This window comes from Toxotes jaculatrix, chromosome 5, assembly GCF_017976425.1.
Source record: "Toxotes jaculatrix isolate fToxJac2 chromosome 5, fToxJac2.pri, whole genome shotgun sequence".
Taxonomy (NCBI): domain Eukaryota; kingdom Metazoa; phylum Chordata; class Actinopteri; family Toxotidae; genus Toxotes; species Toxotes jaculatrix.
In genome coordinates this window covers 7,507,246-7,524,298 of record NC_054398.1, presented here as the reverse complement: position 1 = coordinate 7,524,298, position 17,053 = coordinate 7,507,246, and the positions used below count along the sequence as shown (strand labels likewise).

At 39.8% G+C, this 17,053-nt stretch overlaps 2 protein-coding genes across 2 annotated transcripts; one reads left to right on the top strand and one right to left on the bottom strand.

Moving 5' to 3' along the window:
* Positions 1–190: 190 nt before the first annotated feature.
* Positions 191–4,387, top strand: LOC121182369 (protein FAM180A-like). Its single transcript, XM_041038833.1, has 3 exons — positions 191–413; positions 3,249–3,346; positions 3,468–4,387. Exons 1-3 carry the CDS (start codon positions 335–337, stop codon positions 3,795–3,797), a joined length of 507 nt encoding a protein of 168 aa, XP_040894767.1. The 5' UTR covers positions 191–334; the 3' UTR covers positions 3,798–4,387.
* Positions 4,388–4,581: 194 nt separating this feature from the next.
* Positions 4,582–12,820, bottom strand: zgc:110789 (Xan_ur_permease domain-containing protein). The gene is made up of 12 exons (XM_041038503.1): positions 12,773–12,820; positions 11,780–11,920; positions 11,102–11,259; positions 9,428–9,587; positions 7,807–7,988; positions 7,214–7,334; positions 6,922–7,078; positions 6,535–6,788; positions 6,220–6,384; positions 6,006–6,114; positions 5,808–5,903; positions 4,582–4,850 (listed from the first exon to the last, which is right to left on the bottom strand). Exons 1-12 carry the CDS (start codon positions 12,818–12,820, stop codon positions 4,582–4,584), a joined length of 1,860 nt encoding a protein of 619 aa, XP_040894437.1.
* Between the last annotated feature and the right edge of the window lie 4,233 nt (positions 12,821–17,053).

Below are 17,053 nucleotides of genomic sequence, written 5' to 3'. Positions count from 1 at the left end.
AAAAGTGAAAGAGCCTCAAGAGTCTGAAACCTGATGACAACCAGCTGAAAGCATTTAATGAAATGCTTTCAGCTGGCTGCCTGAGGGGCATAGAGAGAGTAAGAGCAAGAGAGAGATCAGATGTGGATGGGAGGGGGAGGGAGAGAGAGAGAGCACACTTTTGAAGACTGACAGAGTCAGAGAGCAGAAATGATGAATTCGGCGTAAGGTACGATGTTATGGGAAGCTGCAGATGCACAGTAAAGAGAGGGTGAGAAATGCAAAAGAAGAGGACCCTGGGTGCTAACAGGCAGAGACACCATTGTAGGAAAATTTGAGCAGACCTCTGTCCACCATGTTTCCCTGGAGGACAGTCATTGTTGGTCTTTTCTACTGCTACATCAAAGCAGGTGTCACCCACTGTCAGACCAAAGGTAAGACTCAACTTTCAATCAACTTAAATGCAGAATGGAACTAAGTGGCTAAGTGTTTTTTCGCAGAGCAAGAATTGATGGTAAGAACTGCAAGAATTTGATGGTGGATTATTCTCAGTTATGGGTTAACTGTTTTTGGTTTTTCATGCCTGAGGTCTGGGCTACAGGAGTCAGTTATTTATTCTGTGTTACATCTTTCAATAAACCAAGGAACATTGAGTGTTCCTTGGTTTAGCTGCACTATGATATTAAACCAGGGGAAGAGTGATCCTCGACTTTTCATTTCTTCCCATACTTTAATAAAGTTTTCACTGAAAACATTGTGCAGTCATAGTTATGCCAATAGAATGACCTCATTATGTGTCTTGGACCTGATAACATACTTATCTTTTTTTTTCTTTTTGTTTCTAGGCAGAGCAGAAGCATTCCTGCTCCATTAACCCTGCTCTGTCTGAAGTACAGAGTGTAATACCAAAAGCATAATCAAAAGCAATCACCATTTATGCTTTTGTGCAATAGCACATTTCATTTTTATTATAATTTAGCTACTGCTGTAGATTCATCTGCACTTGTTTCTGATAGGAAAACAATATCAGGGGTCCAAAACTGATCTGAGAGAGGCTAGTGAATGAAAAGTATACTCCTGACAGACCAGCTCCGGTCAGGAAATTCCTTTTGTCTAATGAGGTGGGATCTTTCTTGATTTGATAAGTGTTTTTGGTTCTATCACTCACTCAAAAGACGCAACAACCGTTATGGTTAAAGTTTCTGGTTTTGGTTATGGCCTCACTCCACAGACAGGAAGTTCCATGTCAAAATGAAAGAAGGAAATCCAAACAGTTGGTAGGAACACTTCATCATAAAAAGCTGGGATCATCAGGAGTACATATTTGGCCTTTACCACACCTTTGATACAAGGTTCAGCTGGTAAACATGTTCTGTGTGCAGTTTACTGATGAGTGATTTCTGTGTATGTCCAAGCTCTCTAAACAATTGCCTCACACTTCCAGCTGGAGCTACCAAGCATGAGAAGTTGCCCAGCACAACTTTAAAAGCGCCAAGTGATCCAAGCACAGAAAGCTCATGGTCTTCATTACTATTTACCTTTTGGAAATACCACTCACATCAGCAAATCCTGGGCCATCAGTATCGGTAAATCCTGTGTAATTACAGCGTAGCTCAAACTATTTGTTCGCAAATGTAGGCACAGAAAAGGGCATTTCAGTGGACACAACTGGATTCCTTGTGAGGATAGGTAAAACTGCTGAAGTGGTTAGATGTTGTCCCCCAGGTTTTGCTGGATGTTTTACAGACAGAAAGCTTTATTTAATCACAGTGATTGAGAGGAGTCACTCAAAAAGTAACAGCATCTTAGATGAACTAAGATTAATTGGGATCATTATCTAAACATTATGACCGACTAGTGTGGATGGTTTGATCCTGCAGAAGTCTATTAAATTATCATCATCTTGCTACACTTGTTGAGCCTGGAATGAATAAGTGGACGGAAAGGAGTGAAAGACATGGCAATCAAGTGTTTGAATCTGGTTCAGATATTTAATAAAGTGTTTCCATACTTCTCACCCACTTTCTCTGTCTCACTCTGTTTTGAATGAGATTGTTTGTGACTGCTGATTGTTAAAAGAAATGCTGCATGAAGAATAAATTCACAACATGTTTAATCCAGACCAGGCTTCAGACAAAATTGCCCAACTTTAATGGTTTTGATTGCAATGCTGCAGGTTAATTTGACATCAGACATCAAAGTGCATTTCCAGTCAGTGCTGGTATCAGTCACCAGTCTCATTGTCTGCTTGATGGGGGGCTCTCTTTCTGTCTGCATCTCTGTCTGCATGATATTTTCTTTTCTTTATGTTTTTCCTCATAACACATGCAATGCAAAGTGCCTGAGATCCACATTTTCACAAGCGTTATTGAAACCAGTCAGCAAAGAATGTCAGAGATACTGGACAGTAAATGAAAACAGTGCCTCAAATTTATTTCTGGCCTGAATCTCTTCATGCCTATCTTTACCTTTTTAGCCAGGCTAAAAACTACATAATATTCGAGGAATGTCTCTGCAAATGCATAATGGTTATAACCATCATATTCCTCAGGCTCCAATAAGGGGGAAGGTTTTGTCCTGTGAGTTTTTTTTTGGCTGCATCAGATATTTTGTGGTTATCACCCCGATCTCAATTGGGAGTTTAAGGACTGCTGTGAAAGTGAGGCTGAAATGCTAAGTCCAAACACTGCATACTGAAATCATTTGGAGTCTGTTGTGTAATCCATGTGTTACTCTGCCTTTGATTCCTCTGCTGGCTTTGAAGTCCGAGGGCCATGTCTCATCGCCTGCAGATAGAAGTCATCTGTGAGGTCAGCGATGTCAGGATTTGTAATGCACAGTGTGTATATCAAAGACAAACCACAGTATGTGTCAGTGTGGTCCTGAAGAATCTGGGGGTCACATGTGCCAGAACATCAGTACCCCAGTAAAACCTGCATTTCACGGTACCTCACGGTTTTGAGTTTATTATTCACTTGACACAGAGAACCCAACTTCAAGAAATCTTTTGGGTCTGCCGCAGTAAATCACGAGACATAAACATGGCATTAACCTGAAAGGAAAAGTTTCAGTTTGTCCTTGCTTTTAAGATGGCGACTCTGGATTTATCAGAAGTCTAAGGAAAAGCCTTTGTGCTCAAAAAGTCACAGCAGCAAATAAAATCCTTTAACCTTGGGTTTGTTTGCTGTGCAGATACATCTCTTTTCAGCTACTGTCCTTGCTTTTCTGCCACCCCTCATTCTCATATTCTGTATCTCTTTACCTACTAGCCCTCTTCCCTGCTGCAAGCAGAATAAAAAGAGGGGTGGCGACTGTGGCGAACCCAACTTTCCACAACTCCTTTGATGATGTTCATCTGCTATTTGAGGTGAGACAAATAAATCTGTAAAATGCGGACATTTTTCAAATGTTTTTAAGTGTAAAACCAGCAAAAGCTCAAGAATGAATGATCACTGAAAACAATGTCCTCTTTTCCTTTTACCGAGTAGATCCTACTGACTGGCATTCACTTTGAGGCCAGTGGAGAGTTTTCAGTCAATGATGCTGAGGTGAATTCCCTTCGCAAGACACGAAACCTGGAGGTCATCTGTGAAGAGATCATTCCCAAGAAGCTATCAGACATTTTAAGGCTCATTTCTGGCCTTTCAAATCATACTGGTCACCTGCATCAGGACGACTTTGAGCGCACTTTGTTGACCTTGGTGTACATCACCCAGCAGATGGTCAGTTCAACTACTAAACACCAACAAGATGTTTGGGCAGAAGCTTTTGTTAGCTTGTACAAAGCCATCAAGCAGGATCTGACAGAGACAAACTGAACCTACACAGGTACTGCTACACAATGGCTCCATGTTGGTGTTCAATAGTTTAATATGCATATAGGGGAAAAACTCTTTTTTTGAAAAAAATATCCATTGAAATGAGTGGGTGGTCCTGGTTTGTGCACTGAAGAAACATCATCTCTTGACTGCTGACGGTTATAAGGAGCCTGAGAGAAAAGTCTTGTCAGAAATATGTAAAGTGCATGGACTGATAATGAAACGATGATTAAAATACTGACTGTCACAGCAAAAGTTGATACAAACATGAGGTACTGTATATACATGGAACTATACATCGGATCTGTATGTTGAATGCGGCATTGGACATCATGGATTCATTTACATTCACATGTCTTTTCAGTGTTTGTTCAAAAGCACCTGGGTGTGATCACACTCTAAGACTGCTACAAGAATACAATAACAGAGAAAACAAATAAAACATCAAGATTTAAACCAGAGAAATGACTGTTGAAAATCACTGTTCATACTCAACAGTGTTGTGCCTTGTATGCTAATTCCTGTGCAGAAAAATGTCTCCAAGATTACATGTATTTCTATGATCAACAATTTACGAAAGGTCTACTAAAACTAAGACATGTTAGCCAATCTTATGCAAGATGTCATCTGCAAATGTCACTCCAAAAGGTCAGGTTAAGTACTTCACACCATGTTGTTACAGTACAGTGTCTTTAACAGAGGACACAAGGTCCAAACTGAGCTGCCTTTGATGGTTTTGTTTTTGGAAAATCCCCAAAATGGCATGCTGGAGTGAGTGCACAACTCACAGAGCGACACCAATAATGATCTGTGCAGGTTCTGGGTGTCCCAGCGGCTGCTTGGGCTCCAGGGAATTAGTATCTGCTCCACATCTATCCAGAGAGCTGGGCACACCAGGAGGGCAGAATGGCATGTACCGGAGCCAGGAAGAGGAAGACAAGTAAGAGCTGATGCCAAAGGGAAGGTTGTAGACTTCTCCGCTCTCCAGTGTGTTGCTGGAGTCATCCTCGTGAGCCTTGTTCCAGGCGAGGATGCCTCGTTCATGCTTTGATCCTGTGGAACACGTGTTAAATGTGTTAAACCATACTAGTACAGCTTACTGACAAGATCACTGAGTCCGATTTCTGGCTTGTTTTTAAAATTTTAAAACTGTTTTGGAACTTAAGTTAACCACGCAGTGGAAATTCAGCCTCATGTCCTCTACCTAGTTGAATTGTACACATTTACAACAGTGAGAAGTGACCACAGTTACTCAAGTACTGCACTTAAGTATAACTTTGAGGTTCTTGTACTTTACTTGAGTATTTCCATTTTCTTCTGCTTTATTCTTTTACTTCACCTCAAAAAAGAGGCAAATATTGTACTTTTTTATTCTGCTGCATTTATTTGAAAAGTTCTATTGTGTGTTTTATTAGATACTCTCCAGATGCAAATTATGAATACAAAATATAATCAACAAATAAATCATATTGTGTTATCGGGGAAAAATTCTCAAGCTACCCAGTATTATTTACATTAAAGTAATTAGTGCATAAATAATTATAATCCAAAATGCAAGGCATGCTTTGATACAATTGTTTGTTCTTTTGTATTTCTACCTTTTCAGAGGATATGATAATATGATAATTACAATAATTATGGCATTAAAAATCCAGTAATATAGTAGAATAGCAAAGGCAACATTAAAAATTAAGTGTCAACATTTTTTATAAATGTTGACACTTTTGTGACGTTAAGTATCACCTGACACTCAGCAGTCAGTCACTTGATGGAAGATGACCAGGAACACTGAAATAAGGTTTGACCCTGTGAAATAATGGTTTTTGATTCCACCACTGAGATTTCCGCTGGATCTCTGGTGGTTAAAGTATTACGCTCACATTCTGTCACTGACTTATGGCCGTTGTGGTTTTGGATCAGAATTGATAGAGGATATAGATTACCTAAACCACTCAACATAAAAATACCAGTAAAATAAACACTGATAATTCAATAAAAATAAAGGAATACCTGGAATGGTGTTGTCCAGTATGAAGCCAAAGAAGCCTCCAACAAACATACTGGTTGTCAGAAGAACCTGCAGCACCTGGTCAAGTTCTACCACACCTGAGCACAACATAAACAGTTAAACCTCTGTTCCAGTAATCAAGAATAGTACAGTGCTTTTTATGAAAAATTCAGATATTACAATGAAACTTATCCATGCACCTGTAGCGATAGCTTTGGGATTCTTTAATATCCAGTTGGGAATGACCAGACCAGAGAACATGGAGAAACCAAAAATGAAGATGTTTCGAGAGGAATTCATATCTGCATACTAGAAAAAGTGAGGAAAACATTTTTTAACTACTATTTTCATGTAGTATTTAGGTCAATGAAAAAAAACTTTTAAAAAAAATGTGTAAGATTTTGTTATGTGTACCTGCAGATTAGAAACCCCTGCTGCAGAGATGACACCAAACATAACCATGAACATCCCTCCAATCACAGGTGATGGGATGGTGGTGAATATTGCACCCACTTTACCAAACACACCCATGACAACCATCAACGCTCCACTTGCTACTATCACCGTGCGACTGCCAACCTGCAAAGAGAGACACCATCTCTTAAAACTGTCCACTTTTCAAGTTAATAGTAAAAGTGTCATACATCAAGAGAAACAAAAGGTCAGTCCTATCTACAGACTTGCTAGTTGTGGTAAATAATTTCCAGCCTGCACAGAGACTCATCTTACCTTTGTAATACCAAGAGCACCAACATTCTCACTGTATGAGGTGGTACCATTTCCCGTACCCCAGGCTCCAGCCAGCAGACAGCCTAGTCCCTCAATACCAATGCCCCTGTTGATGGCATGTTTAGGGGGAGGTGGAGCCCCAGATAGTCTGGCACAAGCGTGATAGTCCCCTACAGACTCTATCATGGAGGAAATCACACCAGCAAGGATGCCAACCACACCTGCCAGGCTCACAGTTGGCATACCCCACTGACCTAAGTTTAAATTCAAACATAATGGGACAGAGAATCACACAGTATATAAAGCCTGTTATACTTTTTCTTTTTTCTTTTTTTTTTTTTTATCAAAGTAAAGTCCGTTCAGGGGATCTGTCTCCCTGCTTCTTACCTGGGTATGGGAAACTGAACCAGGGAGCTTTGCTTATAACATCTCCTTTTAGATCAGTGCGAGCCAGATAACCATACTGGCCTGAATCAGAAGGAAGTACATTGTAGATTGTCAAAATATAACAGATGAGCCAAGATAAAGTTATTCCAAGCAAAACCTGGGGATACAAAAGGAAAAAAAATCACATTTGTTGCCTTTTCAGGAGGTTTAAAGACTAAATACATAGTTTATTTTATAAATTTCTATCCCAAAGATAATTGCTGGAAATCAAGAAAGACAATTTGATACATACAGGAAGAATCTGAAAGACGTAGACACGGGAGGTGTGCAGTTTTTTATCCTTGCTGTATGTAGGAAATGGCATAGATATGTGACGCAGGTACTGTGAGAACAGGATGATCAGCGCAGTGGTCCTGTGTGAAAAGGGGAGTGTTAAATGTAAATATGAGTAGTACTGCTCTACTTTGTAGCTGAAGTTTTAGTAGAGCAACTTAGCAGGTTCTTTGGCAAGAACTTTTAATAGGCTTTCCTGCCCTGCCAAGAGATTAAAACTTTACACAGATTTCAAGGCTATTAGTAGTTTTAAAACCTTGGCTGTACTCTAGGCAAGGGAAGAAGCAGATTTAACATAACTCATAAAACATGTTTGATTAAGGAAAATGCCTTAAACTGGCATGAACTGCTTTTCTACAGAGCTCTCTGTTTAACAACTCTTTTTGCTACTGTGTAAAACTGACAAAGACAATCAGAAATTTTGAAAAACTTCAAGTTATCCTAAATTTTATAAAATAATACAGTGGCAGATTTAAAGCTGCTTTTGTAATTTTATTCTGTGGCACAATGACCCCGGTGTCTAAAAAGACACTCTTTGGGGATTTTACTCACATGGAAGAGATGCCCCAGTGGTTGCCAGCGCTTGCACCAGCTGAGTCAAAGAGGGACAGTCCAATGAGAGAGATGGTGGGAGCAATGGTGAGAGGTCCGATGAAGCGCATGAAGAGGCCAATGAGACCAGAGAAACCAACAAACACCTGAAAGAGTGAGCCCACCATGATGGACCCCTGGAGCTGGAGACAGACAGAAGAAAGATGACAAAATGTTGGTGTTTGCCAGAAAGGAGCACAACAACGAGTTTCTTATCACATGCAAATTTTACCTTGGTTGGAAAATCTTTCTACCATATTAATAATAAGGTCTGTTTACTAGGTTGTTTTCAAAATAAAGACCACATTTCCTTTAAATTACTGTGGTTCCCATGGTTGCTGCTGTGCTTGTAGGTCTGCTGAGGAAGACGTGTCACATTTGATTTTTCTTTGAGTCCATCATCCCATCATTCATTGCACAAAATAATATAAGATTATTTTTGCATTGGAGAGGTATTCCCATTTCTTTGGGCTGTAATAAAAGAAGTTTTATGTTGTGCTGTATAGCAATCCATCTTTTACCCCATCCGCTTGCATACTATCTAAAGTGCATTAAGGCAGGCTTTTATTTACACTGATGAGTTACATTAATGTATCAAACTTTAGATGACATAATGAATTACAGTGCAGTTTTGCTTTTATTATCGTCGATGTTCTGAGTACCTATGAGCTACACCCACCACTGACAGAGAAAAAAAAACATTTCTTGAAAGTTCAGAATGTTTTTCCACAGAATTCATTACAGGTTCATTATAGATCCTGTATTTTAAAATCCATGGGTCCAATTCCCATACAATAAAACCCTGTAGCTAGACAACCTAAGCTACACAACAACAATAGTTCTGTATGGCTAATATCATAACACTCTGGAGAAAGGATTCAAGCTAGCATGAAATGTGCACACATACTGTAATATTACCATTATGTTACATTACATTACAATGTCTCATTGTCTCAGCACAGGCACTGAGACAAATGCTAATTTGATACACTTGTCATTTGATTTCCATGGGGCTGTCCCAGAAATCACGTTTTAAAAGTCTTTTCATAACATAACACTGTCACACAGAAAGGCTGACATACTCCCTGCATGCAAATAACTCAAACCCAGCACACCCAACCAATCAAGAGCACACAGTTTGACCAATCAACTGTCTGAAGACTGAGATCAGTTGATTAAATGAGTCAAGTCTGGTGTGCTGCTGCTTGGTTGGAACAAAAGCCTGCAGCCACACGGCCCTCTGTGGAACAGTTTAGAGACACCTCTAGTTTAGAGAAAAGACTGATAAGAGCTGTGAACCAAAGCAGCATGTTGGCTCAGCCTGTTGCGTGCAGTAAAACCAAAACAATGAGCTTAAAGGCATTAAAACTCTGCAGAGAGGGGAACTGATGAGTTGGGTGATAATTTCCTGTGTGTATGCCACTGCAAGTAGCACCCTTTGCATGTCCTTATACATTCATTTGAGCCATTGTTCAAAGGTGGACAAAATACTATTTACAGAAAATGATCTTGGTCCAGCTGTTAACCAAAGAGGTGAGGTGTGCTTTAAGTTGTGATTAGTGAGATCAGATGGTTTACTTACTGCTCTCATTCGACTCTGCCACACATCTATGAATTCTGCAGAGGTGGTGTTGACTAGGCTTGCATTTTGGGTCCAAGAAGGGCACGTCCACTCTGGCATGGACAGCATTGCCATGGAGGGGGCCAGCAGTGTGAATGTACCACCCTGGAGTATGGGCAGCCTGGAAATAAAGATAAGATGGTAGAGATAAATCAGAAAATAGGCAATTAAGATAAGAGAGACAGACAGATATGATATAATGACAATAAATAAAGGTCATACATCATCAGATGTCAGATACTTTGAAAGATAGTTGAGTATAGATAGTTGAGAGTGACAGGAAAAATTAGATTAGTGGGGTGCAATGGTCTGAGACCACTTTCCCATTAGTCTCAGACTTTTGGACCCCACTGTATGTGATAATCCCCATTATGCTGGTCCCTTCACTTTCAGGAATTCATATCAGACTGTAGCAGAGGCAGACTTTACAATTTCTAGTGCAACGTGCACAGCCGTCTCACAGTCAGTCAGAATAGACAGAGGACAAATATTTTTGTGTAAAACAGAGAAAACTCAAGGGAATAATGAAGACACACAGCTAGAAAATATCTTTTGATTGGCGTTTATTATGTTTTCATCCTAAGGGACACAATTAATTAGTGTGGTTTTCTTTTAATTTCTCTAGAACAGAGTGCCATTAAATATACTGATTGTTTTCCTTGCAGCTGACCTCCAGGTATTTGGAGAGAGACAAGAAAGCATCAGTGGTACTAAGCCAGGGGAATGTGGATTTAGCAAGAACCAGATTCCAAACATAATAAGATGGAAATTCTTTCCCTAATCCTACTGTGACACCAATATTCAGACAGACCACAGAGTCCACACAAGCTCAGTAGAAGTTCAGACCTCCAAAACATGGTTAAAGTTTGTAGCTCTCCACAACAAAATCAGCCATTACATCACGTCGATTCTCCTGCGTATATGTCACCGCTAACAAGGGGCATTTGTGTAGGTTTTTTATGAACACTGTGGGAGAGGGGTGATGCTCGTGGTGAGTCTCTGTTTTGGCATTTCGCACTAGATTCTCTCTGGCACTAATATTAGATCACATTTTATCGTATCACATCATACTTGACTGGACATGCTGTAGAAAGACCAAATAATGTTAGATATATTGACTTAAATGTTTAGTGTGAAAATAGAGTACAGTACAAAACACTGGCTCAAAAAATAAATAAGTAAATAAAAAATAAATCTTGGCTCAAAACATTTGGACATTTGAAAGCATCTTTATATTAAGGTTCAGCCATTTGATACTTTACTTCTCTGCTAATCCTTTAAAGAAAAGCTTTGCCCACTAACACAGTAAAATATTCCATTGTTCTTGGTTTAAGGCAGTACACTGACTTTGGCAGGCCTCACAGTTCAAAAGAGGTTAAGAAGGAAATCGGAGAGGTTGCTCTGTTCTGCTTGTTTAATCAGAAGGAGCACCATGGTTAATTCCACTTTAATGCACCCTGCTGCACTGTTGGACTTTTGTGTTAAAGTGCAAACCAACACAACATGAAAGAAGCTAATCCAGTGAACTAATGTAAATTAACCTTAGACAGAGAAATCACTGACTACAACCATTTCTAATAGCACAAAATCAAACACATCTCACCCCACTATCCTACGTCTCTTTTTCATTCTTACCTAATGCCGAAGGTAACTTGCAACAGGGTGCAGATACCAGAGACGAAAAAGATGGTGCTGATGAGGTGGCTTTGTGAGAGGCCGTCATGTTGCAGACACAACCCCTGAGACAAGATTAATGGGATGGCGATGATGCCTCCAAATGCAGTCAAACAGTGCTGAGAGAGGAAAAGGAAACAAGAAAAATATATATTTATTTTATGGTTGAGGAACATATAGAAAAAAATAACATGACTGGCTCTGCAAGGAGATAAACACCTGACATTACTGTGTAAATACAGTAGCTATGAAGCCTGTACAGTATATGTATACTTGGAATGAAACCTCATAGCTGCTGTGAATGGTAAGATTTTGTAAAAAGGAAAATGAAATTGTTTATATGTGTAACCATGACTCAGCTGGGACCTGTGAGGAAAGTCTAAGTGATCACAGCTGCTAAATACACAAAACAAACTCTCATTGACTCTGCCATCTCAACTGTATCTGAAGCAAATTTCACAATCAGGCCTAGGTAAATAAAGCCAAGTCTAACCAACCGTGAAGGAAACGTCAAACGGAACCTCTCATGTGACACTGTGGTTATGTTTGCATTGTTATACAACATTAGAAACTATGCTACTTAGGCTCTCAGTCAGGAGATGAGTGGAGACTCGTTGTCAAGCCCCTTTGCTGACGTACCTGGATGCCTAAAATGATGCACAGGTACCAAGGAGGTACATCTGTTACACAATATGCTAGCTTGTTGCTGTCTCCATCCACGAAGGAGTCCACTTCTTCTCCATTTTTTGTGTCAGGTAGATCACAGAAGCGTCCTTCAACCTTCAAATTATCAAACAGAAAGGCAAATTAAAGATACACATGAAATGATGGCATGCTGCAGTTGGCTGTTTTGCACTGTGGCAATCTGTAATTTTGTTACACGGGTCAAATATCAAAACAGAAAACAACAAAAGACAACAGGGACGCCCATAGACTTTCCTTTCTTCACAATTCTTTATAAAGGAATGTGGTCAAATGCCTGTTAGCTCATGACTTTCTTGCAGTCATAAAGTAAATGATTTGCACAAGACATTCATTTTCATTTATCACATCCAAGACATCATAGGGTCGTTTGAAAACAAAATGCCACAGTCAGATGAGTAACCTCTTTTCAATAGTAGGATTACATGTTTCTTGTCAGGTTCCATGCAAGATTTTTTAAATCTAAAACAGTTTTTTATAAGAAGTCCTGAAAATGTGTGTCATTCATTTTGGATGTAGTCAAGAAAAAAAAATGGAAAAAACAATTTCTGCTTCTGTTTCTCTGACTAAACAGCATCATTTTAAGCATGGAGGAGCTGGAATGTAAACACATAAACATGTCCATTCATAAGTATCCATGACGATACTCTGCTAGGTACCCTATGTGGTTTCAGTTATTAACTGAGCATGACTTCTAGCTTCTACTGTGGTACATAAAGACAAAGTCACAAAGCATATATTATCCAGATGTTTTCACATTCAACTAATTTAAAAGCAGATCGGTGGATTTTCCTATGATTATGATATGATAATTAACAAAGTGGTTAAAATGCTGTATTTCACATTTTAGAATCATTGTGAAAAGAATCACAGGAAAGTGTAAGGCAAGAAAACATTTGTTGTAGAAAATCAAATAAAAGTTATACTCACTGCAAATGCATAGTTGTCAAGACCATTACTTTCCTTTTCCGGAGCCATGTCAGCTTCAGCCTATAGGCTCAGGTGGCCGTCTTCTGAGACAGAAAACAAAACAGAAAAGTGGAAAAAAAAAAAAAAAACATTAGTCAGAAGGGGAGGGGACATAGAGAGAGAGTCTGACAGAGAAGGGAGAGGGCTGGGAGGTAGGATAGGAGCACGGGTCGGGTGGGGTGGGGTGTGGTGGGCAGCATGTTAAGAAGGAGCAGAGTTCAGATATGAGACTGCTGTGCTTGTTGATTGAAATGAGTTGCAGCAGCAGCTCATGTGAACCCAATTACAATAGTAACAGCAGCTGTACAGACGGCATCTGGTAGGCAGGAGATACCCTTTCAGACAATTTCTACTCTCTCTTTCTCTGTCTCTCTCAAACACACACATTGTTTAACCCCATAGATGTAGACCTTTCAGAAACCTGAAAAAGCTTTTTTTTAAGTCACTGAGATTGGTTTCTTTAGCTGAGGGAGCAGATTCTTTAAGGCAATACTCACCGTTTGCTTTGGCCTGTTGTTTCAGCCACCGTCAAGTCAAATTCAGAGTTACTGAACAGCTAGCTCCAGTCTTCAGGGCATAGCTCAGTTGAGTCTTGCCCTTTCCAGCCTTCTTTGCTTCTAATTTTAACACCAAACATTTGTTTTGGGTGGGCAAACTTCCATGACTATCACATGTTGTCAAACTATCACATGGTACAAAGCTTGTTATTGAAGCTGGGTAAATGTTCTGTAAATGTTAACTTCGTTTCCTAATTTACCGTAAAGCTCTATTTTCCTTAAAATTATATTAGATTAAATTAGATTATTAGTCTTACTTGAGAGTTTGATAGCAGCCCACATCTACTTAATTAAGAACGCCCAAAAGCCATTCCTATTGCGGCAGAGGAAGTTGAGAGTCTCACACACAGTCGGCATCCTTGTCTGGGTGTATGTTTTGCATCTGTCCTTGTTCCAGAGTCAAGATCCAGGTAGTAGACTGGCTGCTGCATGACAAGAAGAAGAAGAAGAAGAAGAAGTGAATGACAGGCTTTCAAGAGCAAAACTAATCAAAAGTATCTCCTTAACAGCTCATTCTTAGATGCAGTCACATCAACTTCAACCTCTTCTTCTAAGGCCTATCTCACATAATGTCTGGACACCAACCAGGTGTCCAGACATTATGTGGTTATTACTTAGGTTATTATTATTATTAGGTTATTACTTATACAGTTTATTTAATGCTTTTCTTGTGTGCTCATGCATTAAATGTGCACACATAACACTCCACTCATTAATTTAATACACATTTCATAAATTTCTTTGCTTTCCGTCTGTTGCCAGACTGTGTACAATACACAATATTTCAGCTGTACAAGGCCTTGTGGTCCTGTACCATCTAAATATACAGGTACAGTCTTTAAAATGTTACAACACAAAAAAACTTTAAAAATGGGAAAATATATCGCTAATATGTTAACAAACCTCAACATTCTTTAACGTGTGTTTACCCACTTACTTTCCATAATAGTACAACATGTTAAATTCTAGCAACATCATGCTTTGTCTCAGGTCAGCTCAGGTCAGAACTGACCTGACCTGATGATCATTAGGTCAAACTTGATCTGATGATAGCATTAGATGAAGCATGAAGGAACTGATTATTATCCGTGACATTAGGTTAATGTTATCCGTTATTTCAGGAACTAGTCCTGAACAGGGTTCAAAAAGCAGTTTTAATTTACAGAACAATATTAAAAAGCTTTTATCTTGATTCTTTTGGACCATTCAGAAAGTAGGAGTGGGAGTTTGAAAAAAAAAAAAAGTGCACCAAATAGAATTGTTAAAGGAAATTGAGCTCACATGAAACTGGAAATGCAAAGAGAGAAGCAGCACTGGGACATCATGAGGTCTTCTGTACTATGTGCATGTGACTGTGTGCAGTATAAGGATTCATCACATGTCAAGTAGCAAAGGCCTTAGACTGGAGCCAGTATTCTTTTAAAATACTTTATGAAAGCTGAATTAAGTCGGACTCATAATATAGGTACTATGCATGTGTGAATGCTAATGTTAGCAATGGTTTAAATTATTTAACCTTCACAATGAATTCAATTTCTTTCTAACTGTTGGCATTAAACCACTGCCCATCAAGTCATTCACATCAGTTTTTGCGTCACACAGTAGCTCAGACACAAATAATCACATTAGGCAACAGTGTGCTTTCTGTCGCTGTGCGTGCTGGGAAACTTCTACTGATTAGAGTGTTGCAAATGTTGAAATTAAGCAGAGGAAATGAATATTGGTTTCATTTAAAAGTCTAATGTAAATGACAAATGTGAACAAAAGCTACAAACACAAGAAAATCTGCATTTCCTCCTTTGAAAAATGTGTTTCCATCACCAGTCAGTGATAAGTAAAAAAATCTTTGAAATCTTAGGTGAAGGAATTTTACAATATACATATAGACCTATATTATTTGTCATGGTGATAGAAAGTTGCTGAAAAAAATAATCTGTAAGAAGAATTGAACATGTTCCAGAAACTACATTTTGTTTGTTTCTATTTTTGTTTTTTCAATATGACAAGATTGTCATGCCACATTTTGTCCATGTTACATTGATAAAACACACCAACTTGTTTTGTTTCAATAAGAATATATATATATATATATATATATATATATATATATATATATATATATATATATATCATATATCAGACAATATCATGCTTTCATAATAAAAACTATGTCTCAGAGAAAATGATCAGGTTTAACTAGGCAATAAAAATGTGTAAAATAATTTTGTATCAGTTGAAAATAGTTGAACAGTGCTCAAAAACAACGAAGTCATTGTCCTCACTGTAGCACTGTAGCATGCTGGGAAGTCCTGTGGAGAGGCAACCTGGGAGACTGTAATTTCATTTATAAAAACTGCCTGAGTCAAAAGTATGGTTTGTTCTGACCCAGTGTCTCACTGCATCCCGTGACCTTGCTAATGTTACCAGTAGTGGAGCTCTGAGTGCATTTAAATAATCAGTTACAGTTATGTTAACCTTTGTTTCCATATTCATCAGTAACAGAAAACCGACTTTTTAATCATAAAATGTGTTTTATGAAAGAGATGCAGTGGGTTGCATAATTGGAAAAGTAGGCTTTAAGAGATTAACTTTCAGGGAGTGAAAATGTAAATCTCTATTTCTGTTAGGGCTGAGTTCCTTAATCAGGCCTGGACCCAAAAGCAGACAGGCGAGGGGAAATGGGTGTCAAAAGGTTTATTATTAGCCGTTCAGTTCAGTTAATGCAAGAGATCTAGTGGAATATGCAGGGCGGTGAAGGGATTCCTGGGCGGCGTGGCAGAGCAAGCTGGAGCAGCGAGAATCGTGGTGAGGGTATCCGGCCGGTGGAAGAGGAGTAAAGCACAGTCTAGTCACCGAGGAACATGACGAAACGAACTGGCGAGGAAGAGCTGGAATGCTGAGCCTCTTATACTTTCCTGCGAAGACTGATTGCACTCAGGTGTGTCCAATCAGCCCGAGCAGGAGGCAGGAGTGGGGAGGAACCGCCCAGGAATCCTGGAACTAAAAAACACACCAAACCACACCCACACACACACATAGAGAACAAAAGGAGAAAACAGAAAAGAAGGAAAAAAAAGCACAAACCCCAGGGCAGCAGAGCTGCCACATAACAGTACCCCCCCCTCAACGACCGCCTCCAGGCGGTCCAGCAGGCTTGTCAGGGTGAGCCGTATGAAAGTCCTTAATGAGCTGAGGGTCCAGGATGAGGGACCTGGACACCCAGGAGCGCTCCTCGGGGCCATAACCTTCCCAGTCCACCAAGTACTGCAGACCCCGACCCCGGCGGCGGACGTCTAGCAACCGACGGACTGAAAAGGCGGGCCAATCATCCACCACTCGGGCGGGAGGTGGGGGAACGGTCGGGGGGCTGAGAGGGCTGGTGGAGAGTGGTTTAAGCAGGGAGACATGGAATGTGGGGTGAATGCGAAGGGACTGAGGCAGTTTCAAACGGACAGCAACAGGGTTAATGATACTTTCTACCTCAAAAGGGCCAATGAACCTAGGAGCCAGTTTTTTGGAGACCACCTTTAAAGGAATGTCTTTAGTAGACAGCCACACCTTTTGTCCGGGGATGTACTCAGGGGCTGGATTCCTGTGTCGGTCAGCCTGACGTTTGTTGATGGCGCTGGTTCGAAGCAGTGCTTTGCGAGCATCCCTCCAAACACGTCTGCAGCGATGCATGTGT

What these genes read in the sequence shown, in the direction of transcription:
- zgc:110789 (XM_041038503.1), bottom strand. Translation starts at nt 12,820, where the DNA reads ATGGCTCCGGAAAAGGAAAGTAATGGTCTTGACAACTATGCATTTGCA. An exon ending in GCATCATTTTAGGCATCCAG is followed by an intron (nt 11,260 to 11,779) that starts GTACGTCAGCAA and finishes TTCCTCTCTCAG; the next exon opens with CACTGTTTGACTGCATTTGG. An exon ending in GTTCAGTTTCCCATACCCAG is followed by an intron (nt 6,789 to 6,921) that starts GTAAGAAGCAGG and finishes ATTTAAACTTAG; the next exon opens with GTCAGTGGGGTATGCCAACT.
- LOC121182369 (XM_041038833.1), top strand. Translation starts at nt 335, where the DNA reads ATGTTTCCCTGGAGGACAGTCATTGTTGGTCTTTTCTACTGCTACATC. An exon ending in CACCCACTGTCAGACCAAAG is followed by an intron (nt 414 to 3,248) that starts GTAAGACTCAAC and finishes TTTACCTACTAG; the next exon opens with CCCTCTTCCCTGCTGCAAGC. An exon ending in ATGTTCATCTGCTATTTGAG is followed by an intron (nt 3,347 to 3,467) that starts GTGAGACAAATA and finishes TTTACCGAGTAG; the next exon opens with ATCCTACTGACTGGCATTCA.